The following is a 25917-nucleotide window of genomic DNA, read 5'->3' on the forward strand; positions in this document are numbered from 1 at the left end:
TATCTAACATCAATAAACATTTTCGATCAATTGAAAATGATCAATTGCAAAGTTTCCTCCTGTGTCCACTTGTCTGCAGCCATACTTCCAATTTAGCAAAATGGAGAGTGAAATCAGGTGATTAGAAAAATATAATTGGCTGAACACACACAGGCATGTAAAAAATTGTAAACTAAATTACTAAAATTAGAGTAGTGGTCTATTCCAGCAACTCGATTGCCAATCTAAAATTTGTTGACAGCTCAAGTTGTGAATTAGTGACACCCTGTCAATTTGTATTGTCCATTTAAGGTGCCAAGAAAATAATGGTTGTGTATCTCCAGCCTAATACCGGTATTTTCAGATGGCATGTCAACCACTTTGTTTCAAACAATGAATCGTTAAGATTTGTTGTAATATATTATATAATATTATTAAGTGTCATTTGCTGGCAGGAATCTGAATTAAAACAGACATTTAAAAGAGTCCATATCTCTGTACCTTTGGTGAAGTTTTTTTTTGGATCCTCATAAAAAAAAAAAATGGGAACCCCCATATGTGCTGACAGTGTCCAGCCTATAGATGTTTCAGATTGCATTCGGCTATAATCCGATAAAATCATGACTACAAATATTTATAACCTTTCAGCTACTGTACGATCACTGAGCTACCCTCTGTACAATGTACAATAGCATTTGACGTGAAGCTTAACAAGAAATACAAAGATCACCTATAATGTGGCTTTTTCATAGAATCATGAATTCCACACACAAAGTGAACTCCCAGTCTGTGCTATATAATTATAGCACAGACTAGCACTACAAAAGAGAGAACTCCTAAATACTAGTGGTCAAACTAGCTTAATGTGAAAAGAAAATATATTTAACAGTCAGTAGTGCATAGAACAGCTGAATTTGTACCTTACAGTTACATAAGTCAGAAATGCTACCATATAAACTTTGAATTCTTAATATGTAATAACTTGGGTTACCGGTAATATACATTTCAACAAACATTACTTAGATAAGTAATCATATGCTTAATCTATGCGGCAATCGGAGTAATGAAAAATAGAGTTTATATTTAACAGTTATGCAACAAGATTCCCAGTGATGCAGGCAGCAGGGTTGCAGCTGGATGTCTTGTGGTGATGTCAGCAGCGGGAAGGCCAAACAAAAGCGCAATCTTGCAAGCAGGAACAGGATACTTTAGTTGATGCACAGTCAATGGAAGATACAAGACCACAAGTACCCAGTTCTTACGGATCTCGGAAGGTGCACTCCATTACTTGTCTAGTGGAGAAATGTCAGCTTCTAAAACAAAGTACTTGATCTCGCTCACATTCCTTTTGGAGAGGCACAGCTTAATGGTGTCAACCTTCAGGCATATGGCCTTTCAGGCAGGCAGGCACGTTGCTTGGAAGATTGTATCAGATGGTTTCCATAGCAATGGGTACTTAACTCGTGCTGTGACGGAGATTTCTTCCTAGAATGTTAGCAGTGAGTATCTTGATGAAGGGACAGTACGTTCCTTGAAGTGATCATGTCTTGGATGAATAAGAGAGAACTTCTGGGATGAGTGAGAGTACCCTTAGATGGAAGAGAGCACCCCGAAAATAGGACAAACACAAGCTTAAATGCATTTAGGATAACCAATAAGAGAAGCTCTTGGCAACCTTTTAGGACTGGTTAATTCAATAAAGAAGACATCGGACTCTGTGTTAGGTGGATTTCAAATAAGATGGTACTTACAACATACCATAAAACCACAACTCAATTAACATTCTTGCAACCACTGAGAAACGTGTGGTTAAAACCAAAACTCTCATAGTAAGGTAACTCTTTCCAAGTATCTTGGAATAAACTACGTACTTTAGTTTCACATTCACCATAACATACGCGTTCAGTACATACCAAACATTTGAGCGTTTGTAGTAAAATAACTGTATAAATCACATTTATGACTGCTGTCCAATATCTCTAACACTCCCAGTGTTATGGTTTTACATACAAGAACATTTCATTCCTATGTACTTTTATATCATATTAGATCTAATACAAAATAAATAAATTAATATAAAACTGTTGATATTTTAAAATCTCAGCATGTTCAGTTTTGAGTTTCCACCAGTGACATACAGTCCTTCCGTATCTTTTCAATTTTTTCTTTAATGCTGTGTATGAGATGTTCGATCAAGGGGTCCTATTGTAAGTGACTACTGTATGTATGTGTGTGCATTTTAACCTATTTAACCTCTTTCATTTTTATTCATCAATTTATGGAGTTTTATTAATTTTCATTGAATTTTTCTGTGTTAATTGTTTCTTTTGTTATCTTTTCTGATTTTTGTGCAGTGCCTTGAACCCTGTGGTATGAAAAGCACTCTATAAATAAAGATTATTATTATTATCATTATTATTATAATAATGCACAGTTCTCAGCCTACCTCTATAAAGCACTTTGTGATGGTGGTCCATTATGAAAGGCGCTATATAAAAATAAAGATAGTATTATTATTATTATTATTATTATTATTATTATTATTATTATTATTATTATACTGTTTAAGCAACAATGACTGATTTCTTTTTGACTCCATTGAGTGTTAGTAATTTTAACTGCTTCCAAATTTTTTTGTAATAAAACTCAATTTCTTTCTTAACATTTGTACTTCTTTTGAAACATTTTCCCTCTTGGTAAATCATTATTAATACAATTATTTACATGACAACTCAACTTGTTTTAAAAGCTTTGTTTAAAAAAAAAAAAAAGGTTTTGTTCTAGTCTTAATTTCTTTCCACCATTTACCACTAAAACCACATAACAATTGAGTATCCAGTCAATCTTTAAAATATGCCTCAGATTCTGTGCTAGAACCTTCATCCCCCAGTAATGAATTATTCATGTTCCACACTCCTTTACCACAGTTACTTTTCTTTTATTTCTGACCTACCATACTGTGATCGGAAAAGGGAACAAGTACAACTTTAATATCTTTAATAAAAATGAATAAATTAACAAAAAACTATAGATTGATAGCTTTGATAAATTATGTCCTCGATCAATGTTGTAAATCTCCCTCCTGACCAGAAAAGGCGCTGTGTAAGGATGGCGAGATGCTGCCTCCTAGGTGGGCTGCCTTGACGGTAAGTGGAAACCAAAAGGCGACCGTATTAAGGGGAGCGCGTAGACTTCACTGCAATCAGCTGCAGGACGGCCCTCTTTTGGAGAAACCATGGTGAAGAGTTGATTGCAGGGAGGAGTTTGTGGATACAAAGGGGAAGTAGCTACGTTAGTACGCTGCCTTGTGCTGAGAATGTAACTGACAACTGGAGTGTTTTGTTTGTTTTGTTATGTGCTGTTTTGTTTTGTGTTTTGTAGAGGAGGAGTAAGGAGCCAGGGGCTGCAGCCACGGAGCCAGCCCACATAACGGAGCACCACCCACGGCTTGAAGAGTACACTTTCATGCACGGCACTGTGGATTGGGGAATTATTGACTATTATTGTTTTGATTTTGGGCCTGCAAGCCAGCCACACACACACACACACACACACACACACACACACACACACACACACACACACACACACACACACACACACACACACCCTCGATATCATTGCTGGAAGAGGGGGGGTTCTTTTTGTTATTAAAATAAACACTGACATTTTTGGAAGTTTAAACGCTGTTTGGGCCTTCACTTTTTCACCATACCACTCGCACCTGTCAAACCCATAGACAAAATCATTAGTGCCCTTTTATGTCTGAAGGTGGTATTCTAGCAGTTGATGATTTATTGAAGAATTCAGCTACAGAATCAAGTTATGTGTTTTTTTAAAACTTGAAATCATGACCTTGAAAAAGAATGGCAATTTTGTCTGACCTATTGACACCAACAGACCAAATGTTGGAACAACTAACCCCTTTTCTCTGACATGGATAAACTTGTCAACTGATATATTTCCTGTAAAAAATTCCTGATCTAATGCATCAAGGATGAAGTCCCTCTTTGCCTTGTTTAATAGGCTATACACATTTCATGTTGCTATAGATACTGAAGCTGCCATTGTTAAAATAATAAAAACCCAAACATCGTAAAAGGCATGGTAAAATCATTTTAAGAAGTACTAAAAAGCACAAACAATAAAATGCTATTGTTTCGTTTTCTTTTTTCTTTTTCTGACCAGTGATGAAGCCTCCTTTAGATGCATCTCTCTTAAGGTTGGTTCATACTTCAGACTCCAACATCATTTCAAGTCAGAATTATTCATCCACACACTTGCGTCGTCTGTCTTTTGGAAAGTCGTATAGCCTTTTGTCGTGCTACTGCAACCTGAAATTGCATGGGGTCGGGTGATGTTGAAAACTTCAACATTTGCTGCATGGTTGTACACTTCGAGGTGCAAGACTTCAAGGACCTTAATAGAAGAAGTTCTTAAAATATCCACATTTATATAACCCCTTGTCAAAGAATAGAGATGCCCAAATAATAGAAACAGCATCGGTGTGCCTTCAGAAAATGAAAAGGACTGGAGAGAGAGAATGTAAAGCCAGATGGAGAAAACTGTGTGATAGATTTGTGAAGAGCAAGGAAACCCTGGGCATTGCCAGTTGCTCCGTGCAGTGTGACTGCAGATGTGTCTGCAGGTGTCATCACTGTGTATTTTTGCATTGAAGCGATGCTCCCAATCTGTGTAACAGATCGTTAAACATTTCACCTCTCATTTAAAAAATAAAAAAATCTCACTGTCACATAACCGAATCTCTCTATCTAATGTATAAAATTCTCCCTTTCAGATTCTTTATCGGTTGGTTGTACCAACAATGTCAATTTTTATGTTTTTTTAAACCTTTTGTATAAGAGGTACAACCTCAACACATCTCTTAAAATAAACATTTTTCCAGTTACGCGAATGCAGTATTTAAAGTAATGTAATGATCTGTCCATTTGTGGTTTTGTACTGTAATTGCCGCTGTTTCTACTGTAATTCCTGTATTGCAATTCCCGTTGTAATTGTGTTACCTGCTCTTTTCCCGCTGCTGCTTTGTTTACCTCTGTGTCTGTATAATCCTAGCCTGTGTGTGTGTGTTCTATGTCTCCCCTGTCACTGGCTGTTATCTATCTATTATCTAGTGTGCAGCTGAGGACCAATGGGATGCGCATGAGTTCTGGTACCCTGATCTGCATAAGGGCGCAGCTAAAGGTGTAAGAAAGGGCTGTGCCTAGCGTTACATTTTCTGGTTGAATCCTGTGTTGCTGTTCAGGACTGTGGACTGTGTGGGTGCTGAACGAGCATCCAAATAAAGGAAAGGATTTGTAAAAGGAACAAAGCATGTCTCCTGTTTTCTGCCTCTTGCTCAAGAGCTACATTGGCATCATAAGCAGGACAGTAAAGAGCAAGGGCCAATAAGAGATGGACTACTGGATTATTGGAACCCCTTCCCATCCCAGACCTGGTGGGATGGCAGACTGGAGGACCTCCTCAGTGGCCTTGAGGACCAAGGCTCGTGCCTTGATGCGGGGAGTTTGGGCACAAGGTGGTGTGCTGTCCCTTCCAAGAGGTAGAGAAGGATCTGCCTGCTCGAAGCAAAAGAGGAGGAGGGGCGACTGTTCCTGGAGGAAAGCAAGGGAGCCGGTACTGTCTCCAGCATCGGAGAGGGAGGTGCTGCCCACCTAAGTGCCAGAGAGGGAGGTGCTGCCTGCCCGAGTGCTGGAGAGAGAGGTGCCGCCGCCATTGGAGTGCCCCACGCCACCACCAGTGTTGCCACTACCAGAGGGCCCTGTGCTACTGCCAGCATCGCCACTGCTGCTGTGCCCGAGTGCCAGAGTGCCCAACGCCACCACTGGAGTGTCCAGTGCCCAAGAGGGGGGATCCTAAGCGTCCGGTGCCCAAGAGGAAGAAGCCAGAGCGTCCAGCGCCAAAGTGGGTGTAGCCCGAGCGTCCGGTTCCCAAGAGGGGGAAGCTCAAGCATCCAGCGTCTATGTGGGGGGAGCTGAAGCATCCGGTGCCCAAGAGGGGGGAGCCCGAACGTCCGGCACTACTGGGAGAAGCTCTGCTGTCTCCAGCTCTAGAGGTAGAGTCGCATCAGTCTCCAGGATTAGAGGGAGATGACCCGCTGCTTCCGCCTCCACCGCCAGTGGGAAAGAAGCAGGAGCTGCCTCTGCCTCCACCACCTAGGGATGCCAACCCTGCACTGCCCGGGGTTGCCTGCCAGCTTTTATATCTGTCTGCGCCTGACGTATCTCATTCATCCGAGAGAGAAGTATGAACCAGCCTTTAGTTGCAACAGGCACAGCGGCCCCAATCTCTCCCTCTTCTGTGTTTTTATTTCTTCTTGTTTCCTTTTGCTTTCTCTGCTCTTTTGTAGGTTGATTCCAAACTCTCGAGGTCCTGTTGGTTTCTTAGTTTTTAGCAGCACAAGAACACTGAGAATATATATCCAGCTTTACCACACAGGCTACAGGTTACAATATTTTCAGTCTCTTTATAAACCAGTTTCCCGGCATCTCCCGCAGTCAGTTTGGTATGTGGTTTCTCAGTCTCACTCTGAACTTCCAGCCTACAGTCCAAAACCCCTCAGCATCAAACACCAGGTACAGTTTTCATTTCAGAAAAATGCAGACACAGTTCTTACCTTACCTCAGGCTGGGATACTAGGATGACCAGGAAATTGTTTAATTTTTGTGTTGTTTTGACTTCTTACTATCTTTTACAGAATTGATCCAGGTATTATGGTATTTTCAGGCTGTGTGAGGGCAAATACTTTTCTTGGTGAGAAACCCAGCGACTCTTTCAACAGTCTTCTTCCAACAAACTCTCTTAATAGGATATAGTTAACGTCCCCTGTATATCTAAATACATACTAAATTTCTTCTTTTTTAGGACAGAAGCCAGTCTTGCTGTGCCAGTTCCCCCATTACTACGCTAGAAAATGATCTAGGCGCTGCCATCATAGCAGTGGCCGACCACTTCAAAACAAAACTAAAATTTTTAACACTAAAAGGGCCCCTCCTGCAAGGAAGAAACACTTTATTTTAAACACTCTGACTCTGTGTGTTGTGCTTACACATGCCCCTATGAAAACAGGAAAAATCTGCACAATGATCAGGAAGAGAAGTCTGGTTTTATGGAGGAGGGACACAGCTTTGGTGTCGAAAAGGACTATATCATAATGACTTCTGGGTAAGAGATGTTTTTTTTTTTCTCCTGACCAGGCAAAATGGAGACTGGGAGTTCACTTTGTGTGTGGTGATCATCATACGAGGTAAGAAACACTTCTTTCCTCTTCAATAGGATTTGTTATTTTTACATTACAATTAGTAAGTATTAAAAAAGACTCCCACTCAGATCCTGCCGTACAATACAGTATTTTTTAATACACAGTCCCACAGTTAGTCAAAGCAACAAGTCCAAAAATAACTCTAGGGATTGGGGGGGCGGCAGTGATAAGATCTCCTCGCTAGCACTCCCCATTGTTTGAGTTCGGAAGTAGTTGGAGGAAGTGCTGAATTTACAGAGGCTGTCAGAGAGCAGCGCTGCACATCTCTGACCTTGGAGGGAAGGATGTTAGCTCATACTCTTTCAGCAAGCCCTGCCTGCCTGCTTCTATACTAGAGAGAAAGGAAAGCTAACACTATTATTATAATAATTACATAAGGAATTATGTACACCATACTGTACATAATAAGGCGATCACTGCATCAAGGCTTATGAGAACATAAAAACCAACAGGACACTAGCCCCAAGATGAAATTACTGCACTAAAATGTTGGCATATTTTATTTATTTAATGTATTCATTATTATTATTATTATTATTATTATTATTATTATTATTATTATTATTATTAATAAATTAACACAAATACATAAATTACCACAGATGGTTTTGTGAATTATAGAATTTCTTATCTTCCATTAAAATGAATCAAACTGCATAAATTGATTAATAAAAATTAAATAGGTTCAAAATAGGTTAAAATGCACACACATACATACACATACATGTATTGACAAATACATACATAGGATCCCACATCAACAACATTACTGGGGAGTTGATTCCAGACCCTCACAATATCTGTGGTCAAAAAGCTAAATTATAAAAATAGGCTGAAAAAGTCCCTTGGGTCGACACTGTCAACATACATTACATACACTGTCACACATACATACACATACATGTAGACAAATACATACATAAACATAAAACATATATATATATATATGGTCAAAAAGCTAAATTATAAAAATAGGTCTTAAACCTAAACCTAAAGTAGATCCTGTAGGTGAACCCCGGCCATGGTTGGGGAGAGAGTTCCATAACTGCGGAGCCCGAACCAAAAAGCAACCTCTCCTTTCCTCTTGAGCCTCACCCTCGGAATACAGAGAAGGCCACTTTCAGTCGACCTCAGTGCATGCCGAGGCTGATAAAGAGACAACAACTCTGAGAGGTAATCTGGTGCCATTCCATTTAATGCTTTAAATGTAAGCAATAGAATTTTAAAATCAATTGGATATTTCACTGGAAGCCAGTGCAGAGAAGCAAGCACAGGTGTTATATGTGATCTCTTTTTAGTTCTTGTAAGGACCCTTGCAGCTGAATTTTGCACAAGCTGCAGCCTTAATAAAGCTTGGCTGGTAAGCCCAGAGAAAAGAGTGTTACAGTTGTCCAGTCTACATGAAATAAAAGCATGGATTAATTGTTCAGCATCAGATAAAGACAGAAATGATCTAATTTTGGCAATGTTTCTTAGATGATAAAAACATATCTTTTGTAATCTTTTTAATACGCGACTCAAAGCTTAAGGTAGAATAAAAAATAACGTCCAAAATTCTCACTTCAGACTTCAAATTAGGAATTAAATCCCCCAAAATCTATTTCTGATGTCAATTTAATGCTGAGAGCCTACTATCAATACTATAATGGCTTCAAATAAAATACACAAGTGATCAGAGATATTAGGATCAATTATGGATGAAATATGAACAACTATGCCCCAAGATATAACAAGATCTAAGGTGTGCCCATGATTATGGGTAGGCCTTGAAACATGCTGAATAAAGTCAAGAGAGTGCAGAGCCTTAAAAAGGCAACAGCCTTTGAATCAGCATCATTATCAATGTGTAGGTTAAAATCTCCAAGTAAAAGAAACATATCATAATTAATTAATTGTATAGACATATATTCAGCAAATTGAGACAGAAAAGACTGACCAGGTTTAGGTGGGCGATAAATTAGTACAATAAGAACAGGTGTTTGGCCAGCTAATAGTAAAGATAAGGATTCAAATGAAGAAAACTCCTCTGCTTTTTTTTTTTTTGCAGTTATAGTCATTTCGGAAAATAGTAGCTAGCCCACCCCCTCACCCTTCTGAACGAACTTTCTGAGCAAAAGTAATTTAAAGGAGAGGCTTCAATCAAGGAGCTGTTATCATCCAAAGTAAGCCAAGTTTCATCAGAAATATAAAGTCAAGTTTATAATGTGAAATTAAATCACTGATAAGAAAAGATTTGTTTGATAATGAGCGAGCATTGAGTAAGGCAAGGCATAGTTTACATCATCAACTACTGGAGGTATAGCTGTGATGATCAGGACTCTAATAAGATTATTTACATTAACCCTTCGGGGTAAACTACCATGCCTACTGCTATAATGCTTGGATGTTAATTTAATTTGATAGTTTTAATAGGATTATTACAGGACAGCTCAGAGATTATTTTGAAAGAACAATTGTTTGTACAAATAAGTATCTAGATTCAGGGAGAAAACCAAGATTGGGGATATGTAGTCAGCACTTAGAAAGATAAGTAAAATTATTTTCCAAATGCACAGCGAGTACAGTTGAACCCCACCTGCTGGGATGTAATCCATCTTTTAAAAAAAAAACGAGGTCTTTCCCAGAAAGTATCCCAGATGTCAATAAATCCAATATTCTCTGCAGCGCACCAAACTTTTAACCAGGTATTAAGAGAGAACAGTCTACTAAAAGCTTCACCACCTCTGCCCATAACGGGTAAAGGGCCTGAAATAATAATGTTCCTCTTATACTCCTTTAACTTTTGAATGAGTGATTTAAAATCTTTAAGGATCTCCAATTCTCTCAACCTTATATCATTGGTGCCACCATGTAAAACTACAGTAGAAATATATCTGTGTTGCTCTATTAAATGATCTAACTGAGAGGTAATATCTTTGACTCTAGCCCCTGGGAAACATTTAACATTAATTTTGTTTGTAATGCTAAAGGCTCTACCAACGAGTTTAATAATGGAGTCTCCAACTAAAAGAACTTCATGTTGTGTTAGAGCATCAAATCTGTTCCTAATATTAACTACAGGAACAGAAGGAGCAGCCTTCTCTTTAGCCCCATTCTCACAGTAATCCACTCCTATTTATTGCATGGAGGAGAAAGGAAAAGAGAAGGCCTGTGCTCCAGCACCTCTCCAGCAACTGAAAAGGAGGCGGCCTGTGCTCCAGCACCTCTCCAGCAACTGAAAAGGAGAAGGCCTGTGCTCCAGCACCTCTCCAGCAACTGAAAAGGAGGCGGCCTGTGCTCCAGCACCTCTCCAGCTACTGAAAAAGAGAAGGCCTGTGCTCCAGCACCTCTCCAGCAACTGAAAAAGAGAAGGCCTGTGCTCCAGCACCTCTCCAGCAACTGAAAAAGAGAAGGCCTGTGCTCCAGCACCTCTCCAGCAACTGAAAAAGAGAAGGCCTGTGTTCCAGCACCTCTCCAGCAACTGAAAAAGAGAAGGCCTGTGCTCCAGCACCTCTCCAGCAACTGAAAAAGAGAAGGCCTGTGTTCCAGCACCTCTCCAGCAACTGAAAGGTGACCCCCAACATCCCGGATAGAAACCGAAGAGCCAGGAATGCCCTCTATCTCAGTTTGACAGTCTAGTGTTATTAAAGCTGTCCTCTATGAACTGCTCAGTTTTTATAAGGTAACAATATGATTTTCTAAAGCAACTACTTTAGCTGCAAGTTCCTGATTAAAATAGCATTTTTTACATGTAAACTCACTAGTAAACTCAATGCAGCTAACCACAGTGAACATATTACACTGACAACATAGCATAACTTTCTTATTTTCAGAAAACATTACTAAAACAAGGAAATCAGGCAACAAAATGTAGAACTATTAAAACACAGAAATAGCAATAAATATCTAGTTCTTACTTTTCATAAGACAATCACTTGAATGAAAATAAAACTCTCCTACAACGAACAGGAGACGACCCGGTAGTAGTCGTCCATATCTGTACAAACAACATTGGAAGAGACAGACCAAAATCCCTGCAAAACAAATTCAGAGAGCTAGGAAAGAAATTAAAAGAGAAAACCAAAACTGTGGTATTTTCTGGTATACTACCGGCACCTTGCAAAGGACCATATGGACAGCTGGAAATAATTAATCAAAACACATGGCTGAAGACGTGGTGCACACGGGAAGGCTTCACCTATCCTGATCATTGGACCACATTCTACAACGAGGACTATTTGTATAGACGGGACGAACTGCACTTAAATAACAAGGGAACTAGTCTACTTGAAGAAAAGATCCTCGAGCAGGTTCAGAAGCATTTAAACTTGAAAGGAAGGGGGGAGAAATCAACAAAAAAACAGAAGGGAGACCGCATCAAAACAAGAACAACAACTCAGGTAAGACAACCATTAAATGTATTTATCTAAATGCTAGAAGTATCAGAAACAAAACGTTAGAACTTGAAGCTACTGCACTAACAAGGAACTATGATGTGATAGGTGTTACAGAAACTTGGTTGTCTGAGAGTGATGAAGCCCAGGTGTTAAACCTGGGCAAAGAAAATAAAGCCGAATCAATATGGGTCAGAATAACAGACAAAAATTCAAAGGGCATAATAATAGGAGTGTGCTATAGACCGCCAGATTCAGACAGTGAGCAAAATAATCTGTTATACAATGACATTAGAAATGCGTGTAGCAAAGGAGAAGCCATACTAATGGGGGATTTCAACTTCCCCCAAATAAAATGGGAAAACCCGGTGGGTAGCACGAAGGATGAAATTGAAATGGTGGAAATGACTGCTTCCTAACACAATTTGTCAAGGCACCGACTAGAGGGGAGGCATGCCTTGATTTAGTCTTTTCAAATAACGAAGACAGAATAACTAAAACAGAGGTCAGAGAACCACTGGCAAACTCAGACCACAACATGGTCTCATTTGAAGTGTTTTTTAAAGCCCAAAAGTAATGACTAAAGCTAAGGTTTACAATTTTAGAAAAGCAAACTATGAAGGTATGAAACAGAGACTAACAGAAGTAGATTGGAGTAAAATAGAGAAAACACCCACAGAAGAAGGATGGTTGTTCTTCAAAAATGTAGTACTAGAGGCGCAAAACAATTACATCCCTAAAGTAGACAAATCTAAATGTAAAACTAAATTGCCAAAATGGTTTAACAGATCAATTAAAAAAAATATTCAGCGAAAAAAGGCACTTTACAGAGCATTAAAAAAGGACCAAAAAGAAAGTACGCAGAAAGAGTACACGGAACTGCAAACGCAAGTCAAAAAGGAAGTTAGAAAGGCCAAGAGAGAAATAGAAATGAACATTGCTAAGGGAGCTAAAACCAATTCCAAAATGTTTTTCCAATATTACAACAGCAAGCAAACATTCAAAGAGGAGATTAAATGTTTAAGAGATACAAATGGCAAAATCGTAGATGAAGAAAAAAAAATAGCAAATATATTAAATGATTACTTTTCACAAGTTTTTACAAAGGAAGATACTGACAACATGCCCCACATGTCATCCAGTTCCTATCCAGTTTTAAATAACTTTAGCATAACCGAGGCAGAAGTGTTAAAGGGACTAGGAGCTCTTAAAATAAACAAATCCCCTGGGCCGGATGAGATCCTCCCAGTAGTACTCAAAGAAATGAAAGAAGTAATTTACAAACCGCTAACCAAGATCATGCAGCAGTCTCTTGACACAGGGGTGGTACCGACAGACTGGAAAATTGCAAATGTAATACCGATCCACAAAAAGGGAAACAAAACTGAACCAGGTAACTACAGACCAGTAAGCCTGACTTCTATTATATGCAAACTTATGGAAACTATAATAAGATCCAAAATGGAAAATTACCTATATGGTAACAGTATCCTGGGAGGCAGTCAACATGGTTTTAGGAAAGGGAGATCGTGTCTAACTAACTTGCTTGATTTTTTCAAGGATGCAACATCGATAATGGATAATTGCAAAGCATATGACATGGTTTATTTAGATTTCCAGAAAGCTTTTGACAAAGTCCCGCACAAAAGATTAATTCTCAAACTGAACGCAGTTGGGATTCAAGGAAACACATGTACATGGATTAGGGAGTGGTTAACATGTAGAAAACAGAAAGTACTGATTAGAGGAAAAACCTCAGAATGGAGTGTGGTAACCAGCGGTGTACCACAGGGATCAGTATTAGGTCCTCTGCTATTCCTAATCTACATTAATGATTTAGATTCTGGTATAGTAAGCAAACTTGTTAAATTTGCAGACGACACAAAAGTAGGAGGAGTGGCAAACACTGTTGCAGCAGCAAAGGTCATTCAAAATGATCTAGACAAGATTCAGAACTGGGCAGACACATGGCAAATGACATTTAATAGAGAAAAGTGTAAGGTACTGCACGCAGGAAATAAAAATGTACATTATAAATATCATATGGGAGATACTGAAATTGGAGAAGGAATCTATGAAAAAGACCTAGGAGTTTTTGTTGACTCAGAAATGTGTTCATCTAGACAATGTGGGGAAGCTATAAAAACGGCTAACAAGATGCTCGGATACATTGTGAAAAGTGTTGAATTTAAATCAAGGGAAGTAATGTTAAAACTGTACAATGCACTAGTAAGACCTCATCTTGAATATTGTGTGCAGTTCTGGTCACCTCGCTATAAAAAAGATATTGCTGCTCTAGAAAGAGTGCAAAGAAGAGCGACCAGAATTATTCCGGGCTTAAAAGGCATGTCATATGCAGACAGGCTAAAAGAATTGAATCTGTTCCGTCTTGAACAAAGAAGACTACGTGGCGACTTAATTCAAGCATTCAAAATTCTAAAAGGTATTGACAGTGTCGACCCAAGGGACTTTTTCAGCCTGAAAAAAGAAACAAGGACGAGGGGTCACAAATGGAGATTAGACAAAGGGGCATTCAGAACAGAAAATAGGAGACACTTTTTTACACAGAGAATTGTGAGGGTCTGGAATCAACTCCCCAGTAATGTTGTTGAAGCTGACACCCTGGGATCCTTCAAGAAGCTGCTTGATGAGATTCTGGGATCAATAAGCTACTAACAACCAAACGAGCAAGATGGGCCGAATGGCCTCCTCTCGTTTGTAAACTTTTTTATGTTCTTATGTTGTTATATGCTACAGGCCTCCAGAGCTTCAGTGGTGGATTGAAGTAAATTGCAGGCCTCAGAGTCCAGAGTTTTCCTGCTGCTTCAGTGGTAGATTGAGGTATTAAGGATGGCTCCAGCACAATTTTACCAACCACATCTATTAAGGCTACAACGGCTTTTTTATATTTGATTACCTTACAGGAATTGACAGAGCTAGTTCAACAAAAGCTCCTACATTTGGAATGCTCTGCCTTCATTTGTCAGGGAGGCTGGGACCATTACAGTTTTCAAATTACCCACATTTTAAAAATTATAAATGGCTCACTTTCCTCCATTATAATTCCCACAGTAATTGAGGTAGCTGTGGTTAAGAAACACAATTTGGACCCTAAAGTCCTCAATCACAATAGGCCAATTTCCAAACTACCATCTTAGATAAGGTTTTAGAGAGAGTTGTTGCAATTCAATAAGGCTGAGGCGATGCATCGATTTATCGATGCACTGTATCGTTTGACACCTATCGATAGTCAAGCCTGTGCATAGTTTTTGTGTAAAGGGTTTAACCCTTTGCAGTCCATTTATTCAGCGCTTGTCAGGCGCATCAGGTCCAATTTATTTTCACACACACGGTTTATTTTACACACACTGTTTAAAATATTCCCTCCCCCCCTCCCCGAGAGTAAAACAGGTTTAAAAGGCATTGAATCGCAAAAGGAGACTCGGTACCGTATCTCAAGCCAAACCCCACCCCTTGTCCACTGTATTTTTCACATACCTCTTTATAGACGTGCATATTGATCCTTTCCTTTCGTTTTATCACCGAACTCCTTAATAATGCAATCCAAGTCATTATTTTATTACTATAACATCTCAAAAAGCTCTGCAAATGTCTGATCTTCTTTGAGCGCTGGATGCGGAAGCAGCTATCTCCTTTGTTTATGTCTGTGTTATCTCTGTAGTGCATGGGGCTGTGAGATATGTACTTTTTTCGGCTTCATTCGGCTCCTATTCGTCTCACTTGGCCATTAAAAGGTTTTTTCGTTTTTTTTTTCCGGAGAAAAAATGACTAGAGATCTGTGCTTTAAGTCTTTTTGATGATGTCGGACAGGGTCTGACATTGGACTGGAAAGGGAAAATTGTAATGTCGGACCTGGTCCGACATTGGACCGCAAAGCGTTAAATAATTTTTTTTATTAAATTTGGAATCTGCAATTATTTTTTGCATTAAGCAGTGGAGCTTATCTGCTCCCCTCAGGTCTGACTCATTAAATCTGCATGTGATTGAGCTCACCACCTTCTCCCTGCCCCACCCCCTGTGAGTTTTTACTGATGGGACTGGATCTGTGCAGGAGTCTTCAAAGTAACACAGCTAGTTAAAAGCACTGTGCTAGAATTATAAATACTTTATCTACCAAGCTTAGGTCAGGCAGGGTATCCTCAGCTCACTGCTGACGGCACATGTTTCAAAGGACGCGTGTGTCTGTCTTCGTCTCACCCGAGTCAGCGTGGGGGTGGCGGCGGTGACCCAGCTTAAAATAAACAATAATAATTGGGCTTACCAAATTGGGGAGAAAATAAGAACAATTGCAAACTCCAAATTAAAAAAATAAATAAATAGAAATGTTTTTTTTGAAAATCAGTGTTGTAGAACATGTACCAATGTCTTTTTAGAGGATTCAGGGAGCAGTGGAACCATTTCTATACATTGCATTGCATAAAACTACTTTGTAATATAAACAAAATATCTGGATAGGTATGAAAAGGGGCAATGTTGTCTTTTACATCTGTGTTTTAGAAATGCACTGGTATTCTTGTTTGCGTTTTATTAAAATGTCCTGCGTATGTAACGCAGGATTCTGTGTAAAGCAACCTCTGGAGAAACTTAAAACAAAATCTGCCAAATGGCCTCCTCTCATTTGTAAACTTTCTTATGCTCTTATGTTCTTATTCATTTGAAATACCCCTAAACAAAAATTAAGAAAAACAACCAAGATCGTTCCAAAGGTTGTATCTTTGGTCAGAAGTATTAAGCATCCTGGCAACGTCAGTCCCCAGGTATTCAGTAATGCTGGGCAGATTGTAAGCAAGTGCCAGTCATCCCTTAATTAAAGCAAAATGTGGACACTATCATATTCCTTAACACAGTTCAAATATAAGCAATGGACAACACTCTTGTTATTAAACTGCCGTGGACAGTTTTTTTTCTCTTGATTGATTGTTACTCTGACTAGGATTTAAACAACTTTTCTTTTTGGATTTAGTTTTGACCCCCAACTGGTACAAATCAACACGAATAAAAGGTAAAAAAAAAAATTACTTAGCATGTTTAATTAGTACCGTATTTGCACAAACGGATCTAATCAATTTAATATGCATAATTCACATGTACTACGGCAGGGGTTTTTCACCCTTTCATAACGTCTATCAAATCGATGCATCGGCTTTTTTGGAGAACGACATATCGATAGTGAAAAATTAGGCAACGCCCCAGCCTTACAATTCAATTACAAAAATGTTTAACTCTTAACCCTTTGCAGTCCTTTGTCGGACTTAGTCCAACATTGCAAAAAAAAAAACTGTTTTAACAGCTCTGAGTGGAGAAAGCAGACAGAGGTGTAGCAAAAAAATTAAGCTGACAAATGTTTTTTGATTAAAAAACACTTTATATACAAGAAAGGTACACCTCCAATACAATCATATAAGCACAGGATTTAAACTGACTTCGGACAAGGCCTCAGCACAGCTCAGTACATATGTTTGTATCAGAATGCACGAATATCCATGGAGTCAATTCAAGAGAGATGAAAAGAAAACTGACAAAACTTCACAATGTTTGATATTTACACCTTTGCAAACAATTGTTGACTCCACTCCCATTTATCTTACTTCTGTCCAATGTTAGGGGTTTCCGCTCTATCACTGCACATTCCCTCTGCAGGGGAAAAGGGGGGGCTGCATACCACATTGTACCTAGCAGGGCGCATCCATCTTGTCTTTCAGTTCCCCTCCCCCATCTCACACTATCTCTGTAATCTCCTGCCTTTTGGCATTTAGCTCAGACGCCTATCTGTGACTGAGTTGTGTTAGGTGATGCAAAACTGCACGTAGCTGGTTTTGCCGATGGGAAATAAAAGAACTCGAACTTACACAATACTGTATAGAAACTTCATTTGAAAGCATATTAAAGCAAGTGAATTTGTAAGCAGATTAAAACGACTAACAATTTAAACATAATGAGTAAGACACACATACACATAATATAACACTTATAATTAATAACATAATTAACACCTCATGCAGAAAGCCATCACTACAAAAGTGTTCCCCAGTCGTCTCTGATTGGAAAGAAGGCGGAACAAGCAGAGTGTCTCCTCAAAAGCCGGAGAAAAACAATTTGAACAGAGAAGCGCAGTGACAGACTTGGAGAGAGCACAGAAAGACACAGCAGCCTGAAGAACTTGCAGAGATGATGGAGGAAGAAGTCAGCGACTATGAAAGTAGTAGACGAATCAAAGAAGGAAAATAAAGAAAGAGATCATGACAAATCAGACGTGGAGGGGGTGTGGAGATGCACACCTGTAAGCGCAGATAGTTTTGAGGTGTCTGCTTTGAAAAGTATCACACACGGGATAGTTACAGATAAATCTGTGAATAGCACGTACACAGTTGCAATTGGTGTATAACTGTTGGTTTAAGTTTGTGCACTTTATTTTTGCAGTTTACAAATAAATAATTATAAAAAATACACAAAATAGTTTTTGGTTATTTATTTATTTATTTTAATAATTTAGTGAATTTTTGGCATTTTTTTTCTACTCTCACCTAATAGAAGTAGTTAAGGTAGGAAGGTAGTTTTCATAAAATATATGAAAATTTGTTTTTTTTCACTTGTTTTTTTGTTAGGGGAGTCTTATTGATTTACAATAAGTTTGGAACCTGAGTGATTGCTCTAAAAGTCACTCCTCTAACTCAGCAAAACCAACAATTGTGATTTTTTGTAATGACATTATCCACAGGCATGGAGTGAACTTCCATTGCTTTGTTGATGATACCCAGCCATTTTTGTCCCTAAAGCCAGGAATTTCTTCTGCCTGGGTGTTATTAGTTTCTTGCCTTACAGACATCAAGCATTGGATGTCACAGAATTTTCTAATGTTAAATTCAGATAAAACAGAGGTTATGCTAGTGGGCTCACAAAACCAACTAAAAGGAAACATGGGATTACATGAGCTCGACCTTTGCAGCCTCTCATCAAAACTTAAACTAGAAATTAAGAGTTTGGGGTCATCTTTGATCCTGAGCTCTCATTTGAGACTCATATTAGGGAAATTACTAAAGTATCTTTTTAAGTATCATTTGAGAAATAAACCCAAACTTAGACAAATTATTTCTGTATCTGATGCTGAGAGACTAATCAGAGTCTCTCAGCATCAGTTTGTTTCATCTAGAACTGATTATTGTAATGCATGTTTTTCGGGTGTCCGAAAACATGTAATATCCTGCTTGCAGCTTGTTCAGAATACCACCGCTAGAATTCTGACTAAAACCAGGAAAAGTGAACATATTATCCCTATTTGGCCTCTATGTTGGCTCCCTGTGCAGTACAGAATTGATTTGAAGATTTTGCGGTTAACTTACATCAGTAGTTACTGACCCTGTATCTTCCAAACCTCACTCTGAGATCACAGGATGCAGGGCTGCTAGATATTCCTGGGGTCAACAAAAGGAACACGGGAGATAGGGCTTTTTCTTATAGAGCTTATAAGAAATTATGAATGCTCTATCTTCGTTTCTCAGGGAAGCTGGGACTGTTACAGTTTTTCAAGATAAAAACTTACTTTTATAAAATGGCTTTATCATCTTAGTGGGTTTTCATGTAACTTTAAAATTGCTGCTTTTGTGTTATGCGTATACTGTTATTGAAATGGACTGACTGTGGCAGTTGTATGTGTGAGATGCTATACAAATGTAATGTGGTTTGTTCTTTTTTTCTTCTATGTACTGTACAGAGCTTTACAAACCCCAAAAGTAATGACTAAAGCTAAGGTTTACAATTTTAGAAAAGCAAACTATGAAGGTATGAAACAGAGACTAACAGAAGTAGACTGGAGTAAAATGGAGAAAACATCCACAGAAAAAGGATGGTTGTTGTTCAAAAATGTAGTACTGGAGGCACAAAACAATTACATCCCTAAAGTAGACAAATCTAAATGTAAAACTAAATTGCCAAAATGGTTTAATAGATCAATTAAAAAAAATATTCAGCGAAAAAAGGCACTTTACAGAGCATTAAAAAGGGACCAAAAACAAAGTACACAGAAAGAGTACATAGAACTGCAAACGCAAGTCAAAAAGGAAGTTAGAAAGGCCAAGAGAGAAATAGAAATGAACATTGCTAAGGGAGCTAAAACCAATTCCAAAATGTTTTTTTCAATATTACAACAGCAAGTGAACATTCAAAGAGGAGGTTAAATGTTTAAGAGATACAAATGGCAAAATCATAGATGAAGAAAAAAAAATAGCAAATATATTAAATGATTACTTTTCACAAGTTTTTACAAAGGAGGATATGGACAACATGCCCCACATGTCATCCAGTTCCTATCCAGTTTTAAATAACTTTAGCATAACCGAGGCAGAAGTGTTAAAGGGAATAGGATCTTAAAATAAACAAATCCCCTGGGCCGGATGAGATGCTCCCAGTAGTACTCAAAGAAATGAAAGAAGTAATTTACAAACCGCTAACCAAGATCATGCAGCAGTCTCTTGACACAGGGGTTGTACTGACAGACTGGAAAATTGCAAATGTAATACCAATCCACAAAAAGGGAAACAAAACTGAACCAGGTAACTACAGACCAATAAGCCTGACTTCTATTATATGCAAAGTTATGGAAACTATAATAAGATCCAAAATGGAAAATTACCTATATGGTAACAGTATCCTGGGAGACAGTCAACATGGTTTTAGGAAAGGGAGATCATGTCTAACTAACCTGCTTGATTTTTTTGAGGATGCAACAATGATAATGGATAATTGCAAAGCATATGACATGGTTTATTTAGATTTCCAGAAAGCCTTTGACAAAGTCCCGCATAAAAGATTAATTCTCAAACTGAACGCAGTAGGGATTCAAGGAAACACATGTACATGGATTAGGGAGTGGTTAACATGTAAAAAACAGAAAGTACTGATTAGAGGAGAAACCTCAAAATGGAGTGTGGTAACCAGTGGAGTACCACAGGGATCAGTATTAGGTCCTCTGCTATTCCTAATCTACATTAATGACTTAAATTCTGGTATAGTAAGCACACTTGTTAAATTTGCACACGACAAAAATAGGAGGAATGGCAAACACTGTTGCAGCAGCAAAGGTCATTCAAAATGATCTAGACAAGATTCAGAACTGGGCAGACACATGGCAAATGGCATTTAATAGAGAAAAGTGTAAGGCACTGCACACAGGAAATAAAAATGTGCATTATAAATATCACATGGGAGATACTGAAAATGAAGAAGGAATCTGAAGAAAATGAAGAAGTTTATGTTGACTTCATCTAGACAATGTGGGGAAGCTATAAAAAAGGCCAACAAGATGCTCGGATATATTGTATAAATGTTGAATTTAAATCAAGGAAGTAATGTTAGAACTGTACAATGCATTAGTAAGACCTCATCTTGAATATTGTGTTCAGTTCTGGTCACCTCGCTACAAAAAGGATATTGCTGCTCTAGAAAGAGAGCAAAGAGGAGCAACCAGAATTAATCAGGGTTTAAAAGGCATGTCATATGCAGACAGGCTAAAAGAATTGAATCTGTTCAGTCTTGAACAAAGAAGACTACGCGGCGACCTAATTCAAGCATTCAAAATTCTAAAAGGTATTGACAGTGTCGACCCAAGGGACTTTTTCGACCTGAAAAAAGAAACAAGGACCAGGGGTCACAAATGGAGATTAGACAAAGGGGCATTCAGAACAGAAAATAGGAGCCACTTTTTTACACAGAGAATCGTGAGGGTTTGGAACCAACTCCTCCCCAGTAATGTTGTTGAAGCTGACAACCTGGGATCCTTCAAGAAGCTGCTTGATGAGATTCTGGGATCAATAAGCTACTAACAACCAAACGAGCAAGATGGGCCGAATGGCCTCCTCTCGTTTCTAAACTTTATGTTCTTACAATACTTTTGTATAAAAAGCACTATAAAAATGCAATAAATAAATAAATAAACAGATAGATAAGTATTTGGTAGTATTTACTGGAACTGCAGTATTCCAGTACCTGACTTTACGAGAACAGGGCAGCAATGCTATGCGGAGACGAAGCTCCTACTAGTACCAAAGAGCAGCCAGTGTCTCTCAGGCCTGGACAGACAGGAGTATTGATTACATTGTTAGAAACGTGCCCCCTACCCACCCCTTTTTATCTGTCTTTTCTCCATCATGTGTATTTTTTTTATTTATTTATTTATTTTTTTTTTTAGAGATTAATGGATTAAATGGACTGCTGAGTGCCATGGCTTTTATTTTGTAAGTCTCAATTAAACATTCACTGATTGATTAAATCATCCTGGTGTCCTATTTGGAGACACTTACTGTTTTACTAGTACATACAGGTTTACAGTTCTATTGGTTTTTTGCTTCTTGCTTTTGAATGTGAAAGTGTCCTCAATGCATCAATTACTGTTGATTGTTACTTGTCCGAAGTAAGATGAAGAAATCAATTGCTGACTGTGCTCATAGTGGTTATAAGTAACCACAAACAGAGGAAACACACTGCAGGATTTCTTCTAGAATGACCCCTATGCAAATCTGTGCGACATGCGTACAGGACCTACCAAGATATCTATTAAATAAACAGAAAGGGATTACTGATGTAGACACACAGGGCCGATGGTCACGTACCTGATGAAGTAGCAGCAGAAGATCAAACTGAGCACGAAGATGAAGATCCCTGTCCCGAAGATGACCATGTAAATGTTCGACGGCAGGTCCTGGAAGGTGATTGGAGGCATTGTGCACGATCTATTTGAGTAAATCAGCCCCAAATCACAGAAACATCCTGAAAAGAACAGGGGTAGACAGCATTATTTAATGTGTTTATCATGTACTGACGAACTGTGATATCTACCTGACAGATCGTATCGCGATACACAACCATTAGCACTATATAGCTGTTTGTGGTGCACAGATTGGTTTGTGAATGAAGAAATGTCCTTCATTAATGCTAATTCTAGCTTACAACACAAAATAAAAGCAGCCCATCACGATCCTCTCATGCACATCCACTTTGTTTCAATTTTATTTTTAGAATCGTTTATATGAACTCTATAGCCCTGTCCGCACTATGCATTTAAACTGTATTAGTTGCCTTTAAACCGGATTAAAAGTGCTAAATACGGTTAGTGTCTACAATACGAAGTGTTTAATATTGTACTTGATAACTGGACTCAATACCACCTCGGGGGTAGTCTCGAGTTCGGTTCTAATTAGATCACAGCAGGCAGTACGGTTTTTCACAAGTGTGGACGCTGTGATACCAAACCACATTTTTGGTGTATCCTCCAATATCCCAAAATGCTTTCTGATATGTTTGGCGAAATACTCAGAACAGGTGCCTGAATTATTTGCTATCAATGTACACTCCCCACTGGGTATTCATTTGTATGCTTAAGATTTTTTTTTTTAAAAATCTGTCAGGACAACTCTGTTAAACTAATGGGGAAAACAACAAAAGCAAAACATTAAAATCAGGCAACTGCAAAAATGAAAAAAGTAGGCACTGTAATGAAAAACTCACATAATTTGTCAACTGTTTTGAAATAAAATTAAGGGGACCTGAATTAGGCCCAGGCAAGATATGAAGTTAAAAACAAAGATAATTTTGTAATTAACAGCTTTTTTAAGTTTAATTATGAAACAGAATCAGCTCAATTTGTTAAAAATAAAACCTGAAAACTTCAAGCCCTTGTTTCAATACTTGTTTTATTTCTTTTTAGCAATATGGACCTCTATAAGAAGGGATAATACTGGGACCTCAGAAAAAACATAAAAATACACATTTGGCTGATGTTTTATTTGAAGGACTCTATACAGATTTTAGGGCACAAGTAAAAAACTTAGGTGTTATATTTGATGCAGACCTCTCTTTCGAAGCACACGTTAAATGTGACAAACATTTCCTTTTTTTATAAAACATTTGTTTACCTACCATAAACCTGGCTCCCAAAACATCGTTATGGGATACACTCCTGCCTATTGGTAGGTGTCACTGAGCTCTTTCTATTATAGCTGCTGATAGGCCGCCTCTCCTCGGTGAACCCCTCAGTCCCGCCTACCGAGGGTACATAATCGTCACGCAGGGGAGGCTCGCTCTCTTTTCGCGACGAAACAGTGATGTCAACCGATGTGACCTCACGGTTGGTGGCCATCTTCTCTTTCAGGGAACCAGGTTTACGGTAGGTAAACTAACGTTCCCTTTCAATTCGAAGATGGTCACCAAAATATCGTTATGGGAAAACGTGTACCAGAACCATTGCGAGGGAGAAAAGAATGGCATCATATGAGGTATGGCAAGTCCTGCCTGACCAAGGTCAGCGGCATGAGCGCGCAACCTCGAGGACCCTAGTGCCCACAGAGGGTAATGAGGGATCTATCACATTCAGGCGATAGAACCTGGAAAAAGTATGGGGGGTAGCCCAGCTAGCCACATCACAAATCTCAGCCATGGAGGCACCTCAAAAGAGGACCCATGACGTAGCCACACCTCAAGTGGAATGCATGGCTACCCGCCCGGGCGGGGGTAAGCCAGCACCATCACACGCAGTCGAGACAGTATCCACAATGCAATGCGACAGTATCTGCTTCGAAAGGGGCTGTGTCCCAGCGTCAGTATTCCATGGCAGACAAAGAGCTGGTCAGACTGACGCAACGCTCTTGTCCTATCCACGTAACATCTCAATCCCCGAACCGGGCAGAGAAGGTTCAACTTCCTATCCTCCTCTGAAGCAAATGGTGGAGGATGAAAGGGCACAAGTTCCACAGACTGATTCAGGTGGAAGGCTGTAACCACCTTGGGGAGAAGCAGGGTTTGCATGCAGTGACACTCTGCTACCATCATCCCAAATACACATGCAGGAGCTATGCACAGACAGCGCCTGCAGCTCACTAACCTGCTTTGCGAAGGGGATAGGCAAGAGGAAGGCTGTCCTCATGGAAAGATGCTTCAACTCAATGAAGTATATTTGTTCAAATGGGGCCTGCGTGAGAGCCTGCAGTACAATCTAAAGGCTCCACTCGGGGAGAGTAGCCCTCCTAGGAGAGCGCAATTGCCGAGCGCCTCGGAGAAACCGGGTAACCAGAAAATGCGCGCCTGGGGACACTGAGTCAATAGGCGCATGGCAAGCAGAAATAGCCGCTAGGTATACCTTCAGTGTGGAAGGTGATCTACCAGCCTCAAGCAGATCTTGCAGAAACTGTGATGACAGGCATGGGACAGGAGACTGTATCATCACCGTAGGACAGCACCATTCTTGAAAATATTTCCACTTATAGGCATACAGTGACCTAGTGGAATGCGCCCTAGCATTCTGCAGTGTACCCACGACCGTGTCTGACAGCCCTAAGGCTGACCAGCGGTCCCTTTCAGGGGCCAGACCCACAACTGGACCCTGTCCGGCTCCACTTGCCAAAGTGTGCCTGTCGCCTGGCTGAGGAGAGCTCGGCAAAGCAGGGTCTTTTAGGGCAGGCTGTTCAATAGCTGGCACAGGGTTGAAAACCAGATTCTCCTGAGCCACTAGGAGAATTGACGCCTTCTCTGACCGGACCTTTTTGAGAAAGGCCGGGAGTAATGGCAGAGGCGGGAAAGCATAAAGGAGCGCTCTGGGCAATACGTGGGCTAGGGCATTGACATCGAGTGGACCGCCGCAGCGATAGAAAGAGTACCACAGAGGCAGTGTGTCATCTCCGCCGAGGTGAAGAAATCAACCTGCACCTTCCCTAAACGTTCCCAAATGAGCTCCACCACCTGAGGGTGGAACTGCCACTCCGATGGATGCAGGCCCTCCCTCGAGAGGCGGTCCGCTGCCAGAGTCTCCACGCCCGGAAACTGCGTCGCCCGAAGAGAAGGCAGGTTTCGTTGTGCCCAAATCAGGAGACTGAAGGCTAAGCGATGCAACCCCGGGGACCAAAGGCCACCCTGGTGGTTGACATATGCCACCACTGACGAAATGTCCGTGTGGCTCAGCATGTCTGTTCCGCACCACGGGTAGGAAGTTCTGGAGGGCAAGGAATACTGCCTGTAGCTCCAGGACATTGATATGCAGGGACGTCCAATGGCCCGACCAGGGCCCGCTGACTTCACAGACCGCGCCCCAACCTGAGTCCGTCGTCCCTACCCCACGATTGGAAACTACTCCCATTTGGACTCCTTGGCGCAGGGCTGCCGAGCAAGCAAGACACACTGTCAGCCGACAGTGTCTGTCACGCTTTGGATGCAAATGGAACGCATTGAGCCACGCTTACAGCACATGCGCCTGCTGCAATCCCCGCCCGATGCCGACAT

General features: G+C 39.8%; 1 protein-coding gene across 1 annotated transcript in view; it reads right to left on the reverse strand.

Annotated features, from left to right (window-relative positions):
* Window positions 1–25917, reverse strand: part of rnf122 (ring finger protein 122) — a 241334-nt gene that overhangs the window by 17119 nt on the left and 198298 nt on the right. The window contains exon 2 of the mRNA XM_041233491.1: window positions 22260–22416. Within this exon, the coding sequence (XP_041089425.1) occupies window positions 22260–22416 (157 nt within the window). The remainder of the gene's footprint in view (window positions 1–22259; window positions 22417–25917) is intronic.

The sequence above is a fragment of the Polyodon spathula genome, chromosome 31, assembly GCF_017654505.1.
Source record: "Polyodon spathula isolate WHYD16114869_AA chromosome 31, ASM1765450v1, whole genome shotgun sequence".
Classification (NCBI taxonomy): domain Eukaryota; kingdom Metazoa; phylum Chordata; class Actinopteri; order Acipenseriformes; family Polyodontidae; genus Polyodon; species Polyodon spathula.